This window comes from Bos javanicus, chromosome 15, assembly GCF_032452875.1.
Source record: "Bos javanicus breed banteng chromosome 15, ARS-OSU_banteng_1.0, whole genome shotgun sequence".
Classification (NCBI taxonomy): domain Eukaryota; kingdom Metazoa; phylum Chordata; class Mammalia; order Artiodactyla; family Bovidae; genus Bos; species Bos javanicus.
The window spans coordinates 50,618,255-50,635,205 of NC_083882.1; the positions used below are offsets into that span (position 1 = coordinate 50,618,255).

Below are 16,951 nucleotides of genomic sequence, written 5' to 3' on the forward strand. Positions count from 1 at the left end.
GAAATTTGTATGCAGGTCAGGAAACAACAGTTAGAACTGGACATGGAAAAACAGACTAGTTCCAAATAGGAAAAGGAGTACGTCAAGGCTGTATATTGTCACCCTGTTTATTTAACTTATATGCAGGTGCGCTGGGACGGCCCAGGGGGATGGTATGGGGAGGGGGAGGGAGGAGGGTTCAGGATGGGGAGCACGTGTATTAAAAATATTATAAAAAAAAAAACAAACAAAAAAATGAAGATCACAGCATCCAGTCCCATCACTTCAAGGCAAATAGATGGGGAAAGAATGGAAACAATGACAGACTTTATTTTCTTGGGCTGCAAAATCACTGAGGATGGTGATTGAAGCCATGAAATAAAAAAAAATAATAATAACTTATATGCAGAGTACATCATGAGAAACACTGGACTGGAAGAAACACAAACTGGAATCAAGATTGCCCGGAGAAATATCAATAACCTCAGATATGCAGATGACACCACCCTTATGGCAGAAAGTGAAGAGAAACTCAAAAGCCTCTTGATGAAAGTGAAAGTGAAGAGTGAAAAAGTTGGCTTAAAGCTCAACATTCACAAAATTAAGATCATGGCATCCGGTCCCATCACTTCATAGGAAATAGATGGGGAAACAGTGGAAACAGTGGCCGACTTTATTTTTGGGGGCTCAAAAATCGCTACAGATGGTGACTGCAGCCATGAAATTAAAAGACGCTTATTCCTTGGAAGGAAAGTTATGACCAACCTAGACAGCATATTCAAAAGTAGAGACATTACTTTGCCAACAAAGGTTCGTCTAGTCAAGGCTATGGTTTTTCCTGTGGTCACGTATGGATGTGAGAGTTGGACTGTGAAGAAGGCTGAGCACCAAAGAATTGATGCTTTTGAACTGTGGTGTTGGAGAAGACTCTTGAGAGTCCCTTGGACTGCAAGGAGATCCAACCAGTCCATTCTGAAGGAGATCAGCCCTGGGTGTTCTTCGGAAGGAATGATGTTAAAGCTTAAACTCCAGTACTTTGGCCACTTCATGCGAAGAGGTGACTCATTGGAAAAGACTCTGATGCTGGGAGGGATTGGGGGCAGGAGGAGAAGGGGACGACAGAGGATGAGATGGCTGGATGGCATCACTGACTTGATGGACATGAGTCTGAGTGAACTCCGTGAGTTGGTGATGGACAGAGAGGTCTGGCGTGCTGCGATTCATGCGGTCACAAAGAGTCGGACACGACTGAGCGACTGATCTGATCTGATCAATTTGGGGGCTATATATTCATAAGTCATACTGCTAGATGATAAAGTATATCCATATTTAATTTTTTAAGGAACCCCCGTACTATTTTTCATACTGGCTCCAGGAGAGTACACTATCACCAACAATGTGCAAGGTTTCAATTGCTGCACATACTCACCAAGGCTTGTTGTCTTTTTTTTTTAATGATAATTGTGAATGCTCATTTTGGTTTTGATTCGTTTCTTTCTAATAATTAGCCAGGTTGAGAACCTTTTCATATCCTTATTTGTATATCTCTGGAGATGTATTTGTTCAATTTCTTTGCCCATTTTTTTCATCAGGCTGTGTCTTTTCTTTTCTTTTTTTTTTTTTTTTTAGAATGGCAGGAGTCCCTTATGTATATTTTATATCAGTCCTTTATCAGGTATGTGGTTTGCAAATATTTTCTTATTTCCATAAGTTTTCTTTTCACTCTGTTGATTGTTTCTCCTTTTCCATGCATTAACTTTTTAGTTTGATGTATCCCCATGTGTCTAATTTTGCTTGTGTTGCTTGGGATTTTAGTTTCATGTTCATAGAGTCATTGCCAAGTTCAATTACATGAAGCTTTTCCCTAAGTTTTCTTCTAGGTGTTTTATACTTCCAGGTATTAGGTTCAAATAGTTAATCTATTTTCAGTTAATTTTTGCATGTGATGTGAGATCAGGTCCAATTTTACTCTTTCGCATGCAGGCATCCAGTTTGCCCAATGCCACTTGTCAAAGAGACTGGTCCTTTCCCTATGGTCTATTTTTGGGATCCACATTAAAAATCGGTTGACTCTATATGAGTGAGTTTGGATCTCCATTTTTTTATACCAGTACCATACTCTTTTGAATTGTAATACAATTTAGACCACAATACATAATCTTTAGATTTGTAATATATTTTGAAATCAGAAAGTATGTGATGCGTCCAGCTCTGTTCTTCTAGTTTAAGATTGCTTTGACCTTTGTGGGTCTTTTATGATTCTGTATGAAGTTTAAGATTGTTGCCATCTGTAAAAAATATCATTGAGATTTTTATATAAATTTCATTGCCTTTACAGATCACTGTGGGTAATAGGCACACTTTGACAATAATGAGTCTTCCAATCCATGAATACACAATGTAATTTTATTTATTTGTGGCCTTTTTAATGCTTTCTTCAGTTATTAACAGTTTTCCATGTACCAGTATTTCACCTCCTTGGTTAAGTTTATTCCTAAGCATTTTATTTTCTTTGATACTACTGTAAAAGGGATTATTTTCAAAATTTCCATTTTGGATAGTTCATTTTTAGTGTTACAAAAACAAAAAGGATTTTTCTGTATTCTTTGTATCCTGCACTTTACTGAATTTGTTCTAATAGCTTTTTATGGAATTTGAGGGTTCCAAAGACATAAGATCATATTGTCAGCAAACAGAGAAAATTTTACTTCTTTTCCAATTTGAATCACTTTGTTTCTTTTTCTTATCTCACTGCTTTGGCCTGGACTTTTAGTACTATGTTGAATAGAATTGGAAAAAGTAAGTATGCTTCCCTTGTTCCTGATCCTTGTTTCTGAGAAAAAATCTTTCAATTTTTCACTCTTAAGTATAAGGTTAGTTATGGGCTTGTCATACATGTTCTTTATTATGCTCATATACATTCCTTACAAATCTAGAAATACCAGATTCATTTCAGCATTATTCACAATAGCCAAGATATTGAAACAACCCAAATATTCATCAACAGATGAATGGATTAAAAAAAATGTGGTATACACATAAAGTAGAATATTACTTACCCTTTAAAAAGAAGAGAATACTGCCATCTGCAACAAGGAAATATTTGGAGGTGATGGATATGCCTGTCACCTTAATTGTGATGAATGATTTTATGGATGAAAAGATAAGTCCAAATAAATCAAATTGTATACATTAAAGGAATTCAGTTTTTTGTACATCAGTTATACCTCAATAAAGCTATTATGCACACACATACACACACACAGATGCTTCTGCATGTTGGCTCTGGGGCCTCTTCATGCTTTCAGCATTGTTTTCACTCTATTAGAAGTAAAGGAAGCCCCTGGAGGTGGAACAAGATGGCAAGGACAATATCCTGGGTAGGAAGGCATGCTGCATCTCTAAAACACAGGTCCACAGACATGGATGAGCTCCCATGTCTACCCCTAGTCATCTCTCTGTGTCTGAGGCCATTTATTCGTCTGTCTTCCCAGGTTACTTGACCCATAGTTGCTATGGAACATGATGGGGCTTTCACAAAATCACAGGAAAAACAGAAACAGAAGTGAGTCTGCCTAACCTGCAAGAACAACCCTAGGAACCAAGGAGAGAGGGCAGAGAAAGAGACACAACTCACCCGAGTGTCCGTAAGGCTCACTTGGAGGGACCAGGAAGTGTTCTGTGTGATTCCAGATAATAGATGTGGTATCATTGGAAGGCACAGTGAAAAAAAGGTTGAAGTGCCAGTAGAATTTCCTACAAATGTAGTGGAATGGATGAACCCAGAAAGGATGATGATCCCAACATTCTCCTCCACAGAGGTGTGTCTGCTTCTCTCCACTCTCTCTTTGGTCCCTAGGGTTGTTCTTGCAGGTTAAGCAGATCCACTTTTGTGTCAGTTTTTCCTGTGATTTTGTGAAAGCCCCATCATGTTCCATAGTTTCAAAGTTGCTCAGATCCACAACTTTCCAACCAAACACATGTTTTGCATATTGTCCATTTCCCAGGGAGGACTAAGCAGAGACTATCCTCTGCGGTCTGTGGCCAGGATGTCCCTGGGGAGCAGCAACTCACTAAGGCACCCAGGCAGTGGTATAAAGTAGCATTTAAGTTGCAGAGTTTTTCTGGGCTCTTCAGAATGACGGGCAATAGAGAAGGCTGCAATGACAGGCAGGGTGAGTAACGTAGGTTAGAACCCTTTTTACACTATTAAGAAGGGTGGGGACCTGGTTAGTGAGTCTGAAATTCTCTATCTGTCAGCTGCTGTCATGTGGAGGAATCAGTGGGATGGAGGATGAGTAGATGCCAGAAGCAGGAAGAAAAGGATTCCAGGCCTTCATGAATGCTAGGTCTGCATCACCAAATAAGAGAGAGGAAGTGAAAAGGCTACTTTCCTGATGCACAGATATTGTCTAATTCAGATAATTATGCAGAAACTCAGACTCTGTGTCCAAGCAGATTAATACCTTTTTATTTCTCTAAGAAAAGCATCAATATAAGGCTATCTTTAAAATCCCACTCCAGAGAGCAGCCTGTGGGTGATCTGAATGTTTGCTTGGTTTCTACACTCTCACTATGAGATTGTCCTTTCCATCTTTCTGAGTAAGAAGAGCCTTTTAGAAAAGAACTTGGCTTAAATATTGCAAAATGACTACAACATAGTATTAGATAGCACCTCCATCATATCACACAATTATAAGATTTCTTTCTTTCTCTCTTTTGTAAAAAAAAGAAAACAACTGGCTTTGAGGTCATGTAAAGAGTGTATGTTGGATTCAGTCTTTTTCTTCTCAGCTGTTTGACTTTCCAAGACATACGGAGTCACAAGATAACACAATCCTAGAGTGCTAAAGTGGAAAGGATGGAATTCCTCAGGGAAAAGCTATAGTTTAAAATATCTTTGACCCTTTAGTGTGCTGGAGATAATAATAGAAGACCAAACCTGATCTGATTCCAGGTTAAAGTTATTTATTACAAAATTCTGAATGACATGGGAAGCAAGAAACATATCAATCCAACTTGGCTACTAAAATAGGCATTTTAGTAAAAGAACAGAGAGAAAAAAAGCCTTTCCTTTCTTTCAACACAAAGAGTCTTCCCCAGTGTTCAGTTCAGTTCAGTTCAGTTCAGTCACTTAGTTGTGTTGACTCTTTGTGACCCCATGGACTGCAGCACACCAGGCTCCCCTGTCCGTCACCAACTCCCGGAGTTTACTCAAACTCATGTCCATTGATGCCATCCAACCAACTCATCCTCTGTTGCCCCCTTCTCCTCCTGCCTTCAATCTTTCCCAGCATCAGAATAAGTGAAGCGAAGTAAAGTTCTTCAGTCATGTCCTACTTTTTGCAACCTTGTGGACTGTAGCCTACCAGGCTCCTCCGTCCATGGGATTCTCAGGGTCTTTTCAAATGAGTCAGTTCTTTGCATCAGGTGGCCAAAGTATTGGAGTTTCAGCTTCAGCATCAATCCTTCCAATGAATAGTTGGGACTGATTTCCTTTAGGATGGACTGGTTGGATCTCCTTGCTGTCCAAGGGACTCTCAAGAGTCTTCTCCAGCACCACAGTTCAAAAGTATCAATATTAGACTCCTCATAACAATGTAATATATATTAACAAAAGAAAGGTAGAAAAGGTCATTATCTGGATATAAAGGAGAAATTGGCTTGGTTGTATAAGATTTGCTCAAAATATGCCTTAGGTGGTATACTATAATTTTAACCCCTTAAGCTCTGAACTTCTTATAATGTTCAGCTTAAATTACCATTTGGATCTTGCTACTACAGCCAAGAGTAATAGATCACATAAATGCCTACAGTTGCGTGATACCTACATATCAACTATGGAAAAAGTCAAGTTCAAAGATAGGGATTTGAGAATAATTCAATAATAGATCAATTAATGCAGAATGAAAGAAAGAGAACTGTGACATTAATCCCAGATAGAATTAATCCTGATTCCTTCAAATTAAATAAAGAGCTGACACATTCTATTTTGATTTATGCTACCAATGACAGAGTATTTCCTGGGTGGATCCTAAGTAAATCCAAATAAAATTGGATAATAACAAATATTAGTGGAAGAAACCACTGATCTTTATACAAAGTATATAGTTTAAGTTGTGAACCACTATGTTAAGGGTTGAGATAAGGGGAACTAGAAAATGAAATTAAGGTATTTTCATTCAATCATTCATTTTCTTGTTTATTAACTGATTATCCCTGAAAAAAAGAGGATAGAAATTTATGAAATCATCAAATTCAGAACAGTAAGATGGAATGAGAGTGAAGAAATATGTCTGGGATTAGTGAAAAGAAAAGCAGGAGCAAGGAGATAATTAGCACAACAAAAGGCAAATGGCTTTGTAAGAAGGACACACAAGGTAACAGTGAGAATTAGGATTTTTGGAGAAACAGGAAGGGGCTTCATTTGGAGAAACTTCAGTCTTATTAACATGGAACATCAGAAGAGAACAATCTCTTCTTGATAATTTGATCCTGCCAGCCCCACACTTAACAAACCTCCAGGATCTAGTACAGCCTACGGCCAATACAGGAGGTTTAAGACTGTTGAAATCATATAAGCCAAATACACCTGAATTTAAATTTGGTCTCTTTCCTGGCACAGGCTAGAAAAACTCTCTAAGCCTCTTCCTTCCAGTTTAATGTATTCATTTTCCTTTTTTTTTTTTTCTTTTTTAGCGTGTACCACTTTTAAAGTCTTTATTAAATTTGTTGCAATATTGTTTCTGTTTATGTATTGCTTCTTTGGCCACAAAGCATGTGGCATTTTCGCTCCCAAGCAGGGAGCATTCACCCTCTGTGGATGGTAAAGTCTTAAGGACTGGATCACCAATGAAGTCCCTATCAGATCAGATCAGATCAGTCGCTCAGTCATGTCCAACTCTTTGTGACCCCATGAATCACAGCACGCCAGGCCTCCCTGTCCATCACCAACTCCCGGAGTTCACTCAGACTCATGTCCATCAAGTCAGTGATGCCATCCAGCCATCTCATCCTCTGTCGTCCCCTTCTCCTCCTGCCCCCAATCCCTCCCAGCATCAGAGTCTTTTCCAACGAGTCAACTCTTCGCATGAGGTGGCCAAAGTACTGGAGTTTCAGCTTTAGCATCATTCCTTCTAAAGAAATCTCAGGGCTGATCTCCTTCAGAATGGACCGGTTGGATCTCCTTGCAGTCCATGGGACTCTCAAGAGTCTTCGAAGTCCCTATAACTTTTATTATTTGTTAAAAAGATACAGTAACACTTACTTTATATCTTTTTTTTTTTTTGAGACAGAGAGATATTCACAAACAAGAATGTTGGGGGTCTAACATTTAGAACACAAGAGCTTCAATAAGTATTAAATTAGGAAGTTAATTTGCTCAGCATTGTTTTGTTGTTGTTGAGTCACTCAGTCATATTTAACTCTCTTGCAACCCCATGGATTGTAGACCACCAGGCTCTTCTGCCTGTGGGATATTCCAGGGAAGAATACTGGAGTAGGTTGCCATTTCCTTCTCCAGGAGATCTTCCCAACCCAGGGATCAAACCCGTGTCTCTTGCACATGTCCCCTGCATTACAGGTGGATTCTTTACTGGTAAGCCACCAGCTCAAGATCAGATGCTAAAATTTTGTGACACTACTAGTACAGATTCCACTGAACCCTTAAAGAACCTAAATTTATGTCCCTGATTTATGTCTTCAGTTGGCTTCTGTGGAAATTCTAACTTGGAGAAGAGAACCGTAGGTCTTGTCCTCCTGCAGCTGTGGCCCTCCCAGCTTGGCCTGAGGTCAATGATCAGAGATTACAGGGAGGACATTCAAGGACAAATCAAGTCTTCCAGATGAGTGTGCTAAGAGGCTAAACAAAAGGTTTAGCTGGTATTCTAAAAACTGCGGCAAATGTTCAATGAATGGAGTGTGCGAATGATTTCTGTTTAGCAACTTGTAACCTGGATTACAAAGGCACCCAATGACCCAGACAGATGTTGTCTGGGCAAGGCAGAGCTGGACCCCAAATTCCTAAATGTTCTCAGGGACCTGGTGAGAATCAAGTGTCTCTTCATTTACCAAAGTTTCTTGGTACTTAATATAATTTTCAGCCTAGGTATTTATCATTACTGGATCTTGAATAGAAGACAGTGTCCTAGGATTTGTACCCAGACACTTCAAACACAAGAAAATCTCAAGTTCTAATAGTTCAGGAAAACGCTGCAGTTTTCTCTTCCTTTGTTGGACTTCAGAATTTCTCTTTTCACTTTAGATAAAATATTTCACTTCTCTATCAGCAAAGTAATTATGACAGCACATGTGATAACTATGTAAAATCGGGCTTCCCTGATGGCTCAGTTGGTAAAGAATCCACACACAATGCAGGAGACCCCTGTTTGATTCCTCGGTTGGGAAGATCCCCTGGAGAATGAATAGGCTACCCATCGCAGTATTCTTGGGCTTCCCTTTTGGCCAGCTGGTAAAGAAATCACCTGCAATGCGTGAGACCTGAGTTCAATCCCTGGGTTGGGAAGATCCCCTGAGGGAAAGGCTTAATCACTTAAAATATAATATCATTTAAAATATAACAAAATTCATTCTCAATTGAATAAGTATAACAAGGACACAGAGAGGAGGATGACAATGATCATGAGCATTTTCAATGTGCTGTACATATTAAAGAGTGCTGCTGCTGCTGCTAGGTCGCTTCAGTTGTGTCCGACTGTGTGACCCCATAGACAGCAGCCCACCAGGCTCCCCTGTCCTTGGGATTCTCCAGGCAAGAACACTGGAGTGGGTTGCCATTTCCTTCTCCAATACATGAAAGTGAAAAGTGAAAGTGAAGTCGCTCACCGTAGCCTGCTGGGCTCCTCCATCCATGGGATTTTCCAGGCAAGAGTACTGGAGTGGGTTGCCATTACCTTCTAACACACATCAATTTATTTAAAGAAAACATTGGATGAAAGGGTATAAATTGTATAAAATTTACATTTAGTAAAAACTAAATCCGTTTCAGTCATTTATTTTCTGGTAACCATAGAAAATTTACACTATCTCCTGCATGCTGCATTTGTTTTGATGACACATTGGCTAATGTATGTACATTCCTAGAACAGTTATTAATATAAAGTAAAAGCTGAGACATGGAAAATAAATAGTGAAAATGACTACACAGCATAATTATCTGCCTATTGACAGGTGTCCGGTCAGTGTCTTTATGTCTGTCCAGATTGAAAAAGTCACGAATTTCTGGAGCCCTCATCTGGCCCCTAAGGATGTTCCCTTCCTGGTCCTTTGCCAACATCTCCTTCTTCCAGCCACGTGCTTTCCTGATGATTGGCATCCCAGGCCTGGAGGCCATTCATGGCTGGATCTCCATTCCCTTCTTCTCCATGTACACTGCAGCCTTCACAGGAAACTGCCTGATCCTCTTGGCTCTGAGGAGGACTCCCAGCCTGCACCAGCCCATGTACTACTTCCTGTCCATGCTGGCCCTCACCGATGTGGGCCTCACCTTGGCCACAATGCCCACCACGCTGGCTGTGCTCTGGTTTGACCATCGGCTCATTGGCTTCAACACCTGTCTGGTCCAGATGTTCTTCCTCCACTTCTTCTCCGTGGTGGAGTCCTCGGTGCTCCTGGCCATGTCATTTGACCGCTTTGTGGCCATCTCCAACCCCCTGCGCTATGCCTCTGTTCTCACAAACAATGTCATCATCAGGATTGGGCTGGCCATTGTGGCCCGAGCCACTGTGTCCCTCTTCCCATTGCCCTTCTTACTAAAGAGACTGAACTTTTGCCCTGGCAAGATCCTCCTGTCCCACTCATTCTGTTTCCATGCAGATGTCATGAAACGAGCCTGTGCTGACATTACTGTCAATATCATTTATGGGCTGTATGTGGTTCTGTCCACAATGGGAATAGACTCCTTGCTTATTGTGCTATCCTATGCTCTTATTCTTCATACAGTGATGAGTCTGGCCTCTCCCAGGGAGCGTATCCGGGCCCTCAACACTTGTGTTTCTCATATTTTAGCCGTTCTGGTTTTCTTCATCCCAGTCATAGGTGTGTCCATGATCCACCGTTTTGGGAGACACCTTCCCCCCATAGTACACGCCCTTGTTGCCTACGTGTACCTGGTGGTGCCCCCTGTGCTCAACCCCGTCATCTACAGTGTCAAGTCCAAGCCCATCAGGGAGGCCATGCTCAGGGTGCTGAGGGAGAAGAGGAAAGGCTGATGAGTCAAGAAATAACCTCAGAATCTGAGGGAAAACACAGTCAAACAGTTATAACCTATGTCCAGAAAGCCCATATACTGAGCCCTGACCCAGAGACATTATCAAGAGAATGACAAGCAAATGCATATCCTCAGACTCATGGGTGAAAAACAGTCCTGATTCTTTACTTCACTCATTAACCTCAGCTTTTTCATTCAGAGCTTACTTGTGCAAGACTCTGTAGTTGTTATAAGGAATAATATTAAATGAACCATAGGGAGTCTCTTCCCTCCATTGATGGATAGAAGCTCTAAATACACAATTACAGTAAGTATAATAAGACTGTGAGAGTTTCACATGAAGAGTTATAGGAATGTGGAAGAGGGTTTGCTCCCTTGCCAGGAGAAAATGAGAAAGGAGTTAAGGAAGGAGTCTAAAAGGTGAGTCAGTTGTCAGGAAGGCAAGGGCAGGTCATACATAATCACTGGAAAAGATTGTAAAAGTGAATAAACTGAGGTGTGGAGTTATCTGGTTGCTTGAGGAAAGGTGAGTGGTCAGATGTGGCTCAGCATAATGTGTGTGTTTGTGTGTGTGTGTGTGTCTGTGTGTGTGCTAGAGGCAACGAAAGTGTAGTAAAGCTCTTCAGAGCTATGGATCCAATGGACATTCCTTGCTCCAAAAGTGTACCTCCTTGCATGAAAATGGCCTTTCTCTGGCCTTTGACTGTCACCTGAGATTCTAATTTCAGAGGCTCTATATTTTAATTACACATCATTCACTTCTTCCTCATCTCTTAAAATTCCATGTCCCTGGGTTAGGAACACCTAACCAAAGTCATCACAAAGAGACCACTGAGGTAGGCACTTTCTGCATTGTCAGCTGCACTGGCAGAAAATCAAGGAGCAGGTAAATTTATGTAGGGTTTAGAGGCTTGCTTGGAAAATCCCATGGACGGAGGGGCCTGGTAGGCTGCAGTCCATGGGGTTGCTAGGAGTCAGACACGACTGAGCGACTTCACTTTCACTTTTCACTTTCATGCATTGGAGAAGGAAATGGCAACCCACTCCAGTGTTCTTGCCTGGAGAATCCCAGGGACGGAGAGCCTGGTAGGCTGCCGTCTATGGGGTCGCACAGAGTCAGATACGACTGAAGCGACTTAGCAGCAGCAGAGGCCTATGTTTTGACATATTCTCTTAAGATGCTACTGCACATATCGTTTACATCCTGGTGTCCATTTTGGTGGGCATATATTCAGAAGTGATAGTTAGATGATATAGTAGCTCCATATTTAATTTTTTAAGAAAGCTCCATACTATTTTTTTAGTAGCTGCACCAGTTTACATTATCACCAATGATGCAGAAGGTTCCATATTCTCCACAACCTCAACAATGCTTGTTATCTTATTTTTTTAGTGATAGTTGTGAGGTGACATCTCTTTGTGGTTTTGATTTGCTTTTTCCTAAAAAGTAGCAAGTTTAGTTGCTACTTGCTTTGCAAGTTGCTTTTTATATACCTATTAGTATTTCTTCAAAGAAATGGCTATTCAGTTCCTTTGCCCATTTTTTAATCAGGTTATATTTTTATCCTTGAGTTACAGGAGTCCCTTATATATTGCTAATTTTAATCCTTTATCAGATATGTACTTTGCAAATATTTTCTCTTTTCCATGGATTGCCTTTTCACTCTGTTAATAGTGTTTCCTTTCCTGGGCAATAACTTTTTAGTTTGATGTATCCCCACTTGTCTAATTTTGCTTTTGTTGCTTGTGATTTTGGTTTCATTATTTCATAGGTCATTGCCAAGTCCAGTTACATGAAGGTTTCTCCCAAGTTTTTTTCTCCTAGTTTTATAGTTTATTATGGTCAAATATTTAATACATTTTGAGTTAACTTTTGTATATGATGTGAGATCTGGTTAAATTTTATTCATTTGCATGAGGACATCCAATTTTCCCAACATCACTTGTCAAAGAGAATGTCCTTTCCTCATTGTATATTCTTGGGACTCTCATTAAAAAGTAGTTGAATATATACGGGTGAGTTTGAATTTCTATTGTACAAGACAGGTTTTCTAGCAGTGAAAGTGAAAGTCATTCAGTCAGGTCTGACTCTTTGTGAACCCAAGGACTACAGTTCATGGAATTATAGGCCATAATACTGGAGTAGGTAGTCTTTCCCTTCTCCAGGGGATCTTCCCAACCCAGGGATTGAACCCAGGTCTCCCACATTACATGCATATTCTTTACCAGCTAAGCCAGAAAGGAAGGTTATACCAGTACCACACTGTTTTAAATTGCTACAGATTTGTAATATATTTTGAAACCAGAAAGTATGTGATGCCTCCAGCTTTGTTCTTCTAATTCAAGTCTGCTTTGACTATTGGGGGTCTTTTATGATTCCATATGAATTTTAGGACTTTTTTCTATTTCTGTAAAAGGTATCATTGAGATTTTTATATAACTTTCATTGACTTTGCAGATCATCTGGGGTAAAATGCACACTTTGACAATATTAACTGTTCCAATCCATGAACATAAAGTGTACTTTCTTTTATTTGTTATCTTCTTCAGTGATTTATAGTTTTCAGTGTACAAGTCTGTCACCTCTTTAGTTAAGTGTATTCCTAAGGATTTTATTTTCTTTGATTCTATTGTAAAACATATTATTTTTTCTTATTGTTCATTTTGGATAATTGATTGTTAGTATGATAAAAACAAAACTGATTTTGTGTACTAATTTTGTACCCTGAAACTTCCTTGAATTTATTGCAAACTGTTTTCTTATAGAGCTTTGGGGATTTTGAATACATAAGATTGTGTAGCCTGCAAACAGAGATAATTTTATTTCTAATTTTCCAGTTGGAGCTCTTTATTTCCTTTCCTTAAGTCACTACTTTGGCTTGGATTTTAGTACTATATTGAATAGAAGTAGAAAAAATGAGCATACTTCCCTTGTTTCCAATTCTCGTTCATGAGAAAAATGTTTCAGTTTTTACTGTTGAGTATAATTTAAGTTATGGGCTTGTCATATATGTCCTATATTAAGTTGGGAATACATTGCTTACATATCTAGAACTCCCATATTTGTTTCAGCATTATTCACAATAGCCAAGATAGTGAAACAACCCAAATGTCCATCAACAGATGAATGGATAAAGAAAATGTGGTATACACATAACGTGGATTATTACTTGGCCTTTAAAAAGAAAATCCAGCCATTTGCAACAAGGAAACATTTGGAGGTGATGGATGTCTGTCACCTTGATTGTAAGGAATGATTTTAAGGGTATATAGGTATGTTCAAATGGATCTAATTATATAAATTAAAGAAATTCAGTTTTCTGTACATTAATTATACCTCAATAAAGCTATAACACACATACACACACACACACACACACACACATACAGATGCTTCTGCATGTTGGCTCTGGGGCCTCTTCATGCTTTCAGTATTGTTTTCACTCTATTAGAAGTAAAGGAAGCTCCTGGGGATGGAACAAGATGGCAAGCACAATGTTCTGGGTAGGATAGCATGCTGCATCTCTAAAACACAAGTCCAGAGACGCAGATGAGCGCCCATGTCTTCCCACATTCATCTCTCTGTGTCTTAAGCCATTTATTCCCCATCTGTACTCCCAGGTTACTTTATCCATAGTTGCTATGAAACATAATGGTGCTTTCATAAAATCCCAGGAAAAACAGACACAGAAGTGGATCTGCTTAACCTGCAAGAACAACCCTAGGAACCAAGAAGAGAGTGCAGAGAAAGAAGCACAACTCACCTGAGTGTCTGTAAGGGTCACTGGAGAGACCAGGAAGTATTCTGTGTGACTCCACATACTAAAAGACATAGTTAAAAAAAAAAAAAAAAAGTTTGAAGTGCCAAGTAAAATCTCCTACAGATGTGGTAGCAGGGATGAGCCTAGAGAGCATGATTCTAGCCCTCTCCTTATCAGGTGCTCAATAATATAACTTTCCAAACAAAAATACATATTTTTCACATTTTCCATTGCCAAGGAAAGTCTAAGCTGAGACTGTCCTCTGTGGCCTATCGCTGGGATATCCCTGCAGCTCAAGGCATCAAGTATAAAGTAGGGTCTTAGTTGCGAAGATTTTCTGGGCTCCTTCAGAATGAGGAACAGTAGAGAAGGCTGCAACAACAAGCAGGGTGAGTACCTTGGGGCCCAGATACAACCCTTCATACACATGTTATTTAGTAGGAGGAGGGCCTGGTGAGAGAATCTGAGATGCCCTCTCGATCAGCTGCTTTCATGTGGAAGAGCCATTGAGATGGAGAATGAGCACATGTCAAGAGTACGAAGTAAAGGAAGGAGGCTAGCCTTCCCATAAATGCCAGATCCTACGCCCATACCCCTCCACACCCCCCTGCCAGTAGGGGAAAAGAAGTGAAAGAGACTTTTTCCTGCAGCATAGAGACTGTCTAATTCAGATAATTATGCAGAAACCCAGACTCTGTGTCCAAGCAGATTAGTACCTTTTTATTTCTCTAAATAAGGTATCAATATAAAGGTATCTTAATATTCACCCCAGAGAGCATCCTGTGGGTGATCTGGATATTTGCTTGCTGTCTCAATTCTCTCTATGAGATTTGTCTTTCCCATGTTTTCTGAGTAAGGAAACTCTTAGAAGAGCACTTGGCTTAAATAATGCAAAAATGTTACACTATAGCATTAGATAGCACCTCTATGATGTCACATAATTATCATGTTTATTTCTCTCTGTTTCTGGTAGGAAAAAGAAAAGCACTTGACTTTTTTCGGCGGGAAGTATATAGTTGTTTTACAATATTGTGTTGGTTTCTACTGTGCAATGAAGTGAATCAGTTTTATGTTTGCCCTCGATTTTATACCTCCCACCCACACCCCCTCATTCAACTCGTCTGGGTCACCACAGAGCACTGAGCTGAGCTCCTTGTGCTGTACTGTAGATATACTCACCCCAAAGTCCACATATCCATACTCTATGTCTGGATCTCTATTCCTGCCCTGAAAATAGGTTCATCTGTACCATTTTTCTAGATTCCACATATATGCGTTGCCATATGACATTTGTTTTTCACTTTCTTACTTCAGTCTGTATGACAACCTCTAGGTCCATCCACATATCTACAAATGACCCAGTTTCACTTCTTTTTATGACTGAGAAATATTCCATCATATGTATGCACCACATCTTCTTTATCCATTCATCTATCAATGGACATTTAGGTTGATTCCATGTCCTGGCTACTGTAAATAGTGCTGCAATGAATATTGGACTGCATGTGTCTTTTTGAATAATGGTTTTCTCTGGGTATATACCCAGTAATGGTACTGCTGGGTCATAGGGTAGTTCTATTTTCAGTTTTTTAAGGAATATTCATACTGTTCTCCATAGTGGCTGTATTAACATACATTCTCATCAAGTGCTGGAGATTTCCCTTTTCTCCACATCCTATCTAGCATTTATTGTTTGCAGATGTTTTGAAGATGGCCATCTGACCAGTGTGAGGTGACACTTCCCTATAGTTTTTATCTGAATTTCTCTAATAATTAGTGATGTTGAGCATCTTTTCATGTGTCTCTTGACCATCTGTATGCACTTGATTTTGAGTTCAAGTAAAGACTGAGCGAATTCACTTTCACTTTTCACTTTCATGCATTGGAGAAGGAAATGGCAACCCACTCCAGTGTTCTTGCCTGGAGAATCCCAGGGACGGAGGAGCCTGGTGGGCTGCCATCTATGGGGTCACACAGAGTCAGACACGACTGAAGCGACTTAGCAGCAGCAGCAGCAAAGAAAGTAAGGTGGATTCAACCTTTTGCTTCTAGGCTATTTGACTTTCCCAGACACACGGAGTCAGAAGATAACAGAATCCTAGAGTGCTAAAGTGGAAAGGATGGAATTCCTCAGGGGAGAGCTATAATTTAAAATATCTTTGACCTTTTAGTGTCCTGGAGATAATAATAGAAGACTAAATCTGGTCTGATTCCAGGTTAATGTGATTTATTTTAAAATTCTGAACCACATGGGAAGCACAAAACATATCAATCCAACTCGGCTACTAAAATAGACATTTTAGTAAAATAAGAGTGGGAAAAAAAGCCTTCCCTTTATTTTTTTAAACCACAGAGAATCTTTTCCAATATTATTTCCTCATACCACTAATATACACAAAAAGCAGGTAAAAAGGTCATTATCTGGATGTAAGGGAGAAATTGGCTTGGTTGTATAAGAGTTACTCATAATTTTTGACAATTTTCCTTAAGGGGTATACTATAATTTTAACCCCTTAAGCTCTAAACTTCTTGTAATGTTACAGCTTAAGTTACCATTTGGATTCTGCTACCACAGCCAAGAGTAAATAGATCACACAAATACCCACAGTTGCATGGGACCTACATATAAACTGTGGAAAAAAGCAAGTTCAAGACAAGGGATTTAAGAGTAATTCAATAATAGATGAATTAATGCAGGATGAAAGAAAGAGAACTGTGACATTAATCCCAGATAAAATTAATCCTCTGCTGCTGCTTCTGCTGCTAATTCGCTTCAGTCATGTCCAACTCTGTGCGACCCCATAGACAGCAGCCCACCAGGCTCCTCCGTCCCTGGGATTCTCCAGGCAAGAATACTGGAGTGGATTGCCATTTCCTTCTCCAACGCATGCATGCATGCTAAGTCACTTCAGTCGTGTCTGACTCTATATGACCCGATGGACAGCAGCCCACCAGGCTCCTCTGTCACAGGATTCTCTAGGCA

General features: G+C 39.9%; 1 protein-coding gene across 1 annotated transcript; it reads left to right on the plus strand.

Annotated features, from left to right (window-relative positions):
- The first annotated feature begins 9,245 nt into the window (after positions 1-9,245).
- On the plus strand, positions 9,246-12,923 carry LOC133226769 (olfactory receptor 51I2-like). Its single transcript, XM_061380637.1, has one exon. The coding sequence runs from the start codon at positions 9,246-9,248 to the stop codon at positions 10,206-10,208; it is 963 nt and encodes a 320-aa protein (XP_061236621.1). The 3' UTR covers positions 10,209-12,923.
- The last annotated feature ends 4,028 nt before the right edge of the window (positions 12,924-16,951 follow it).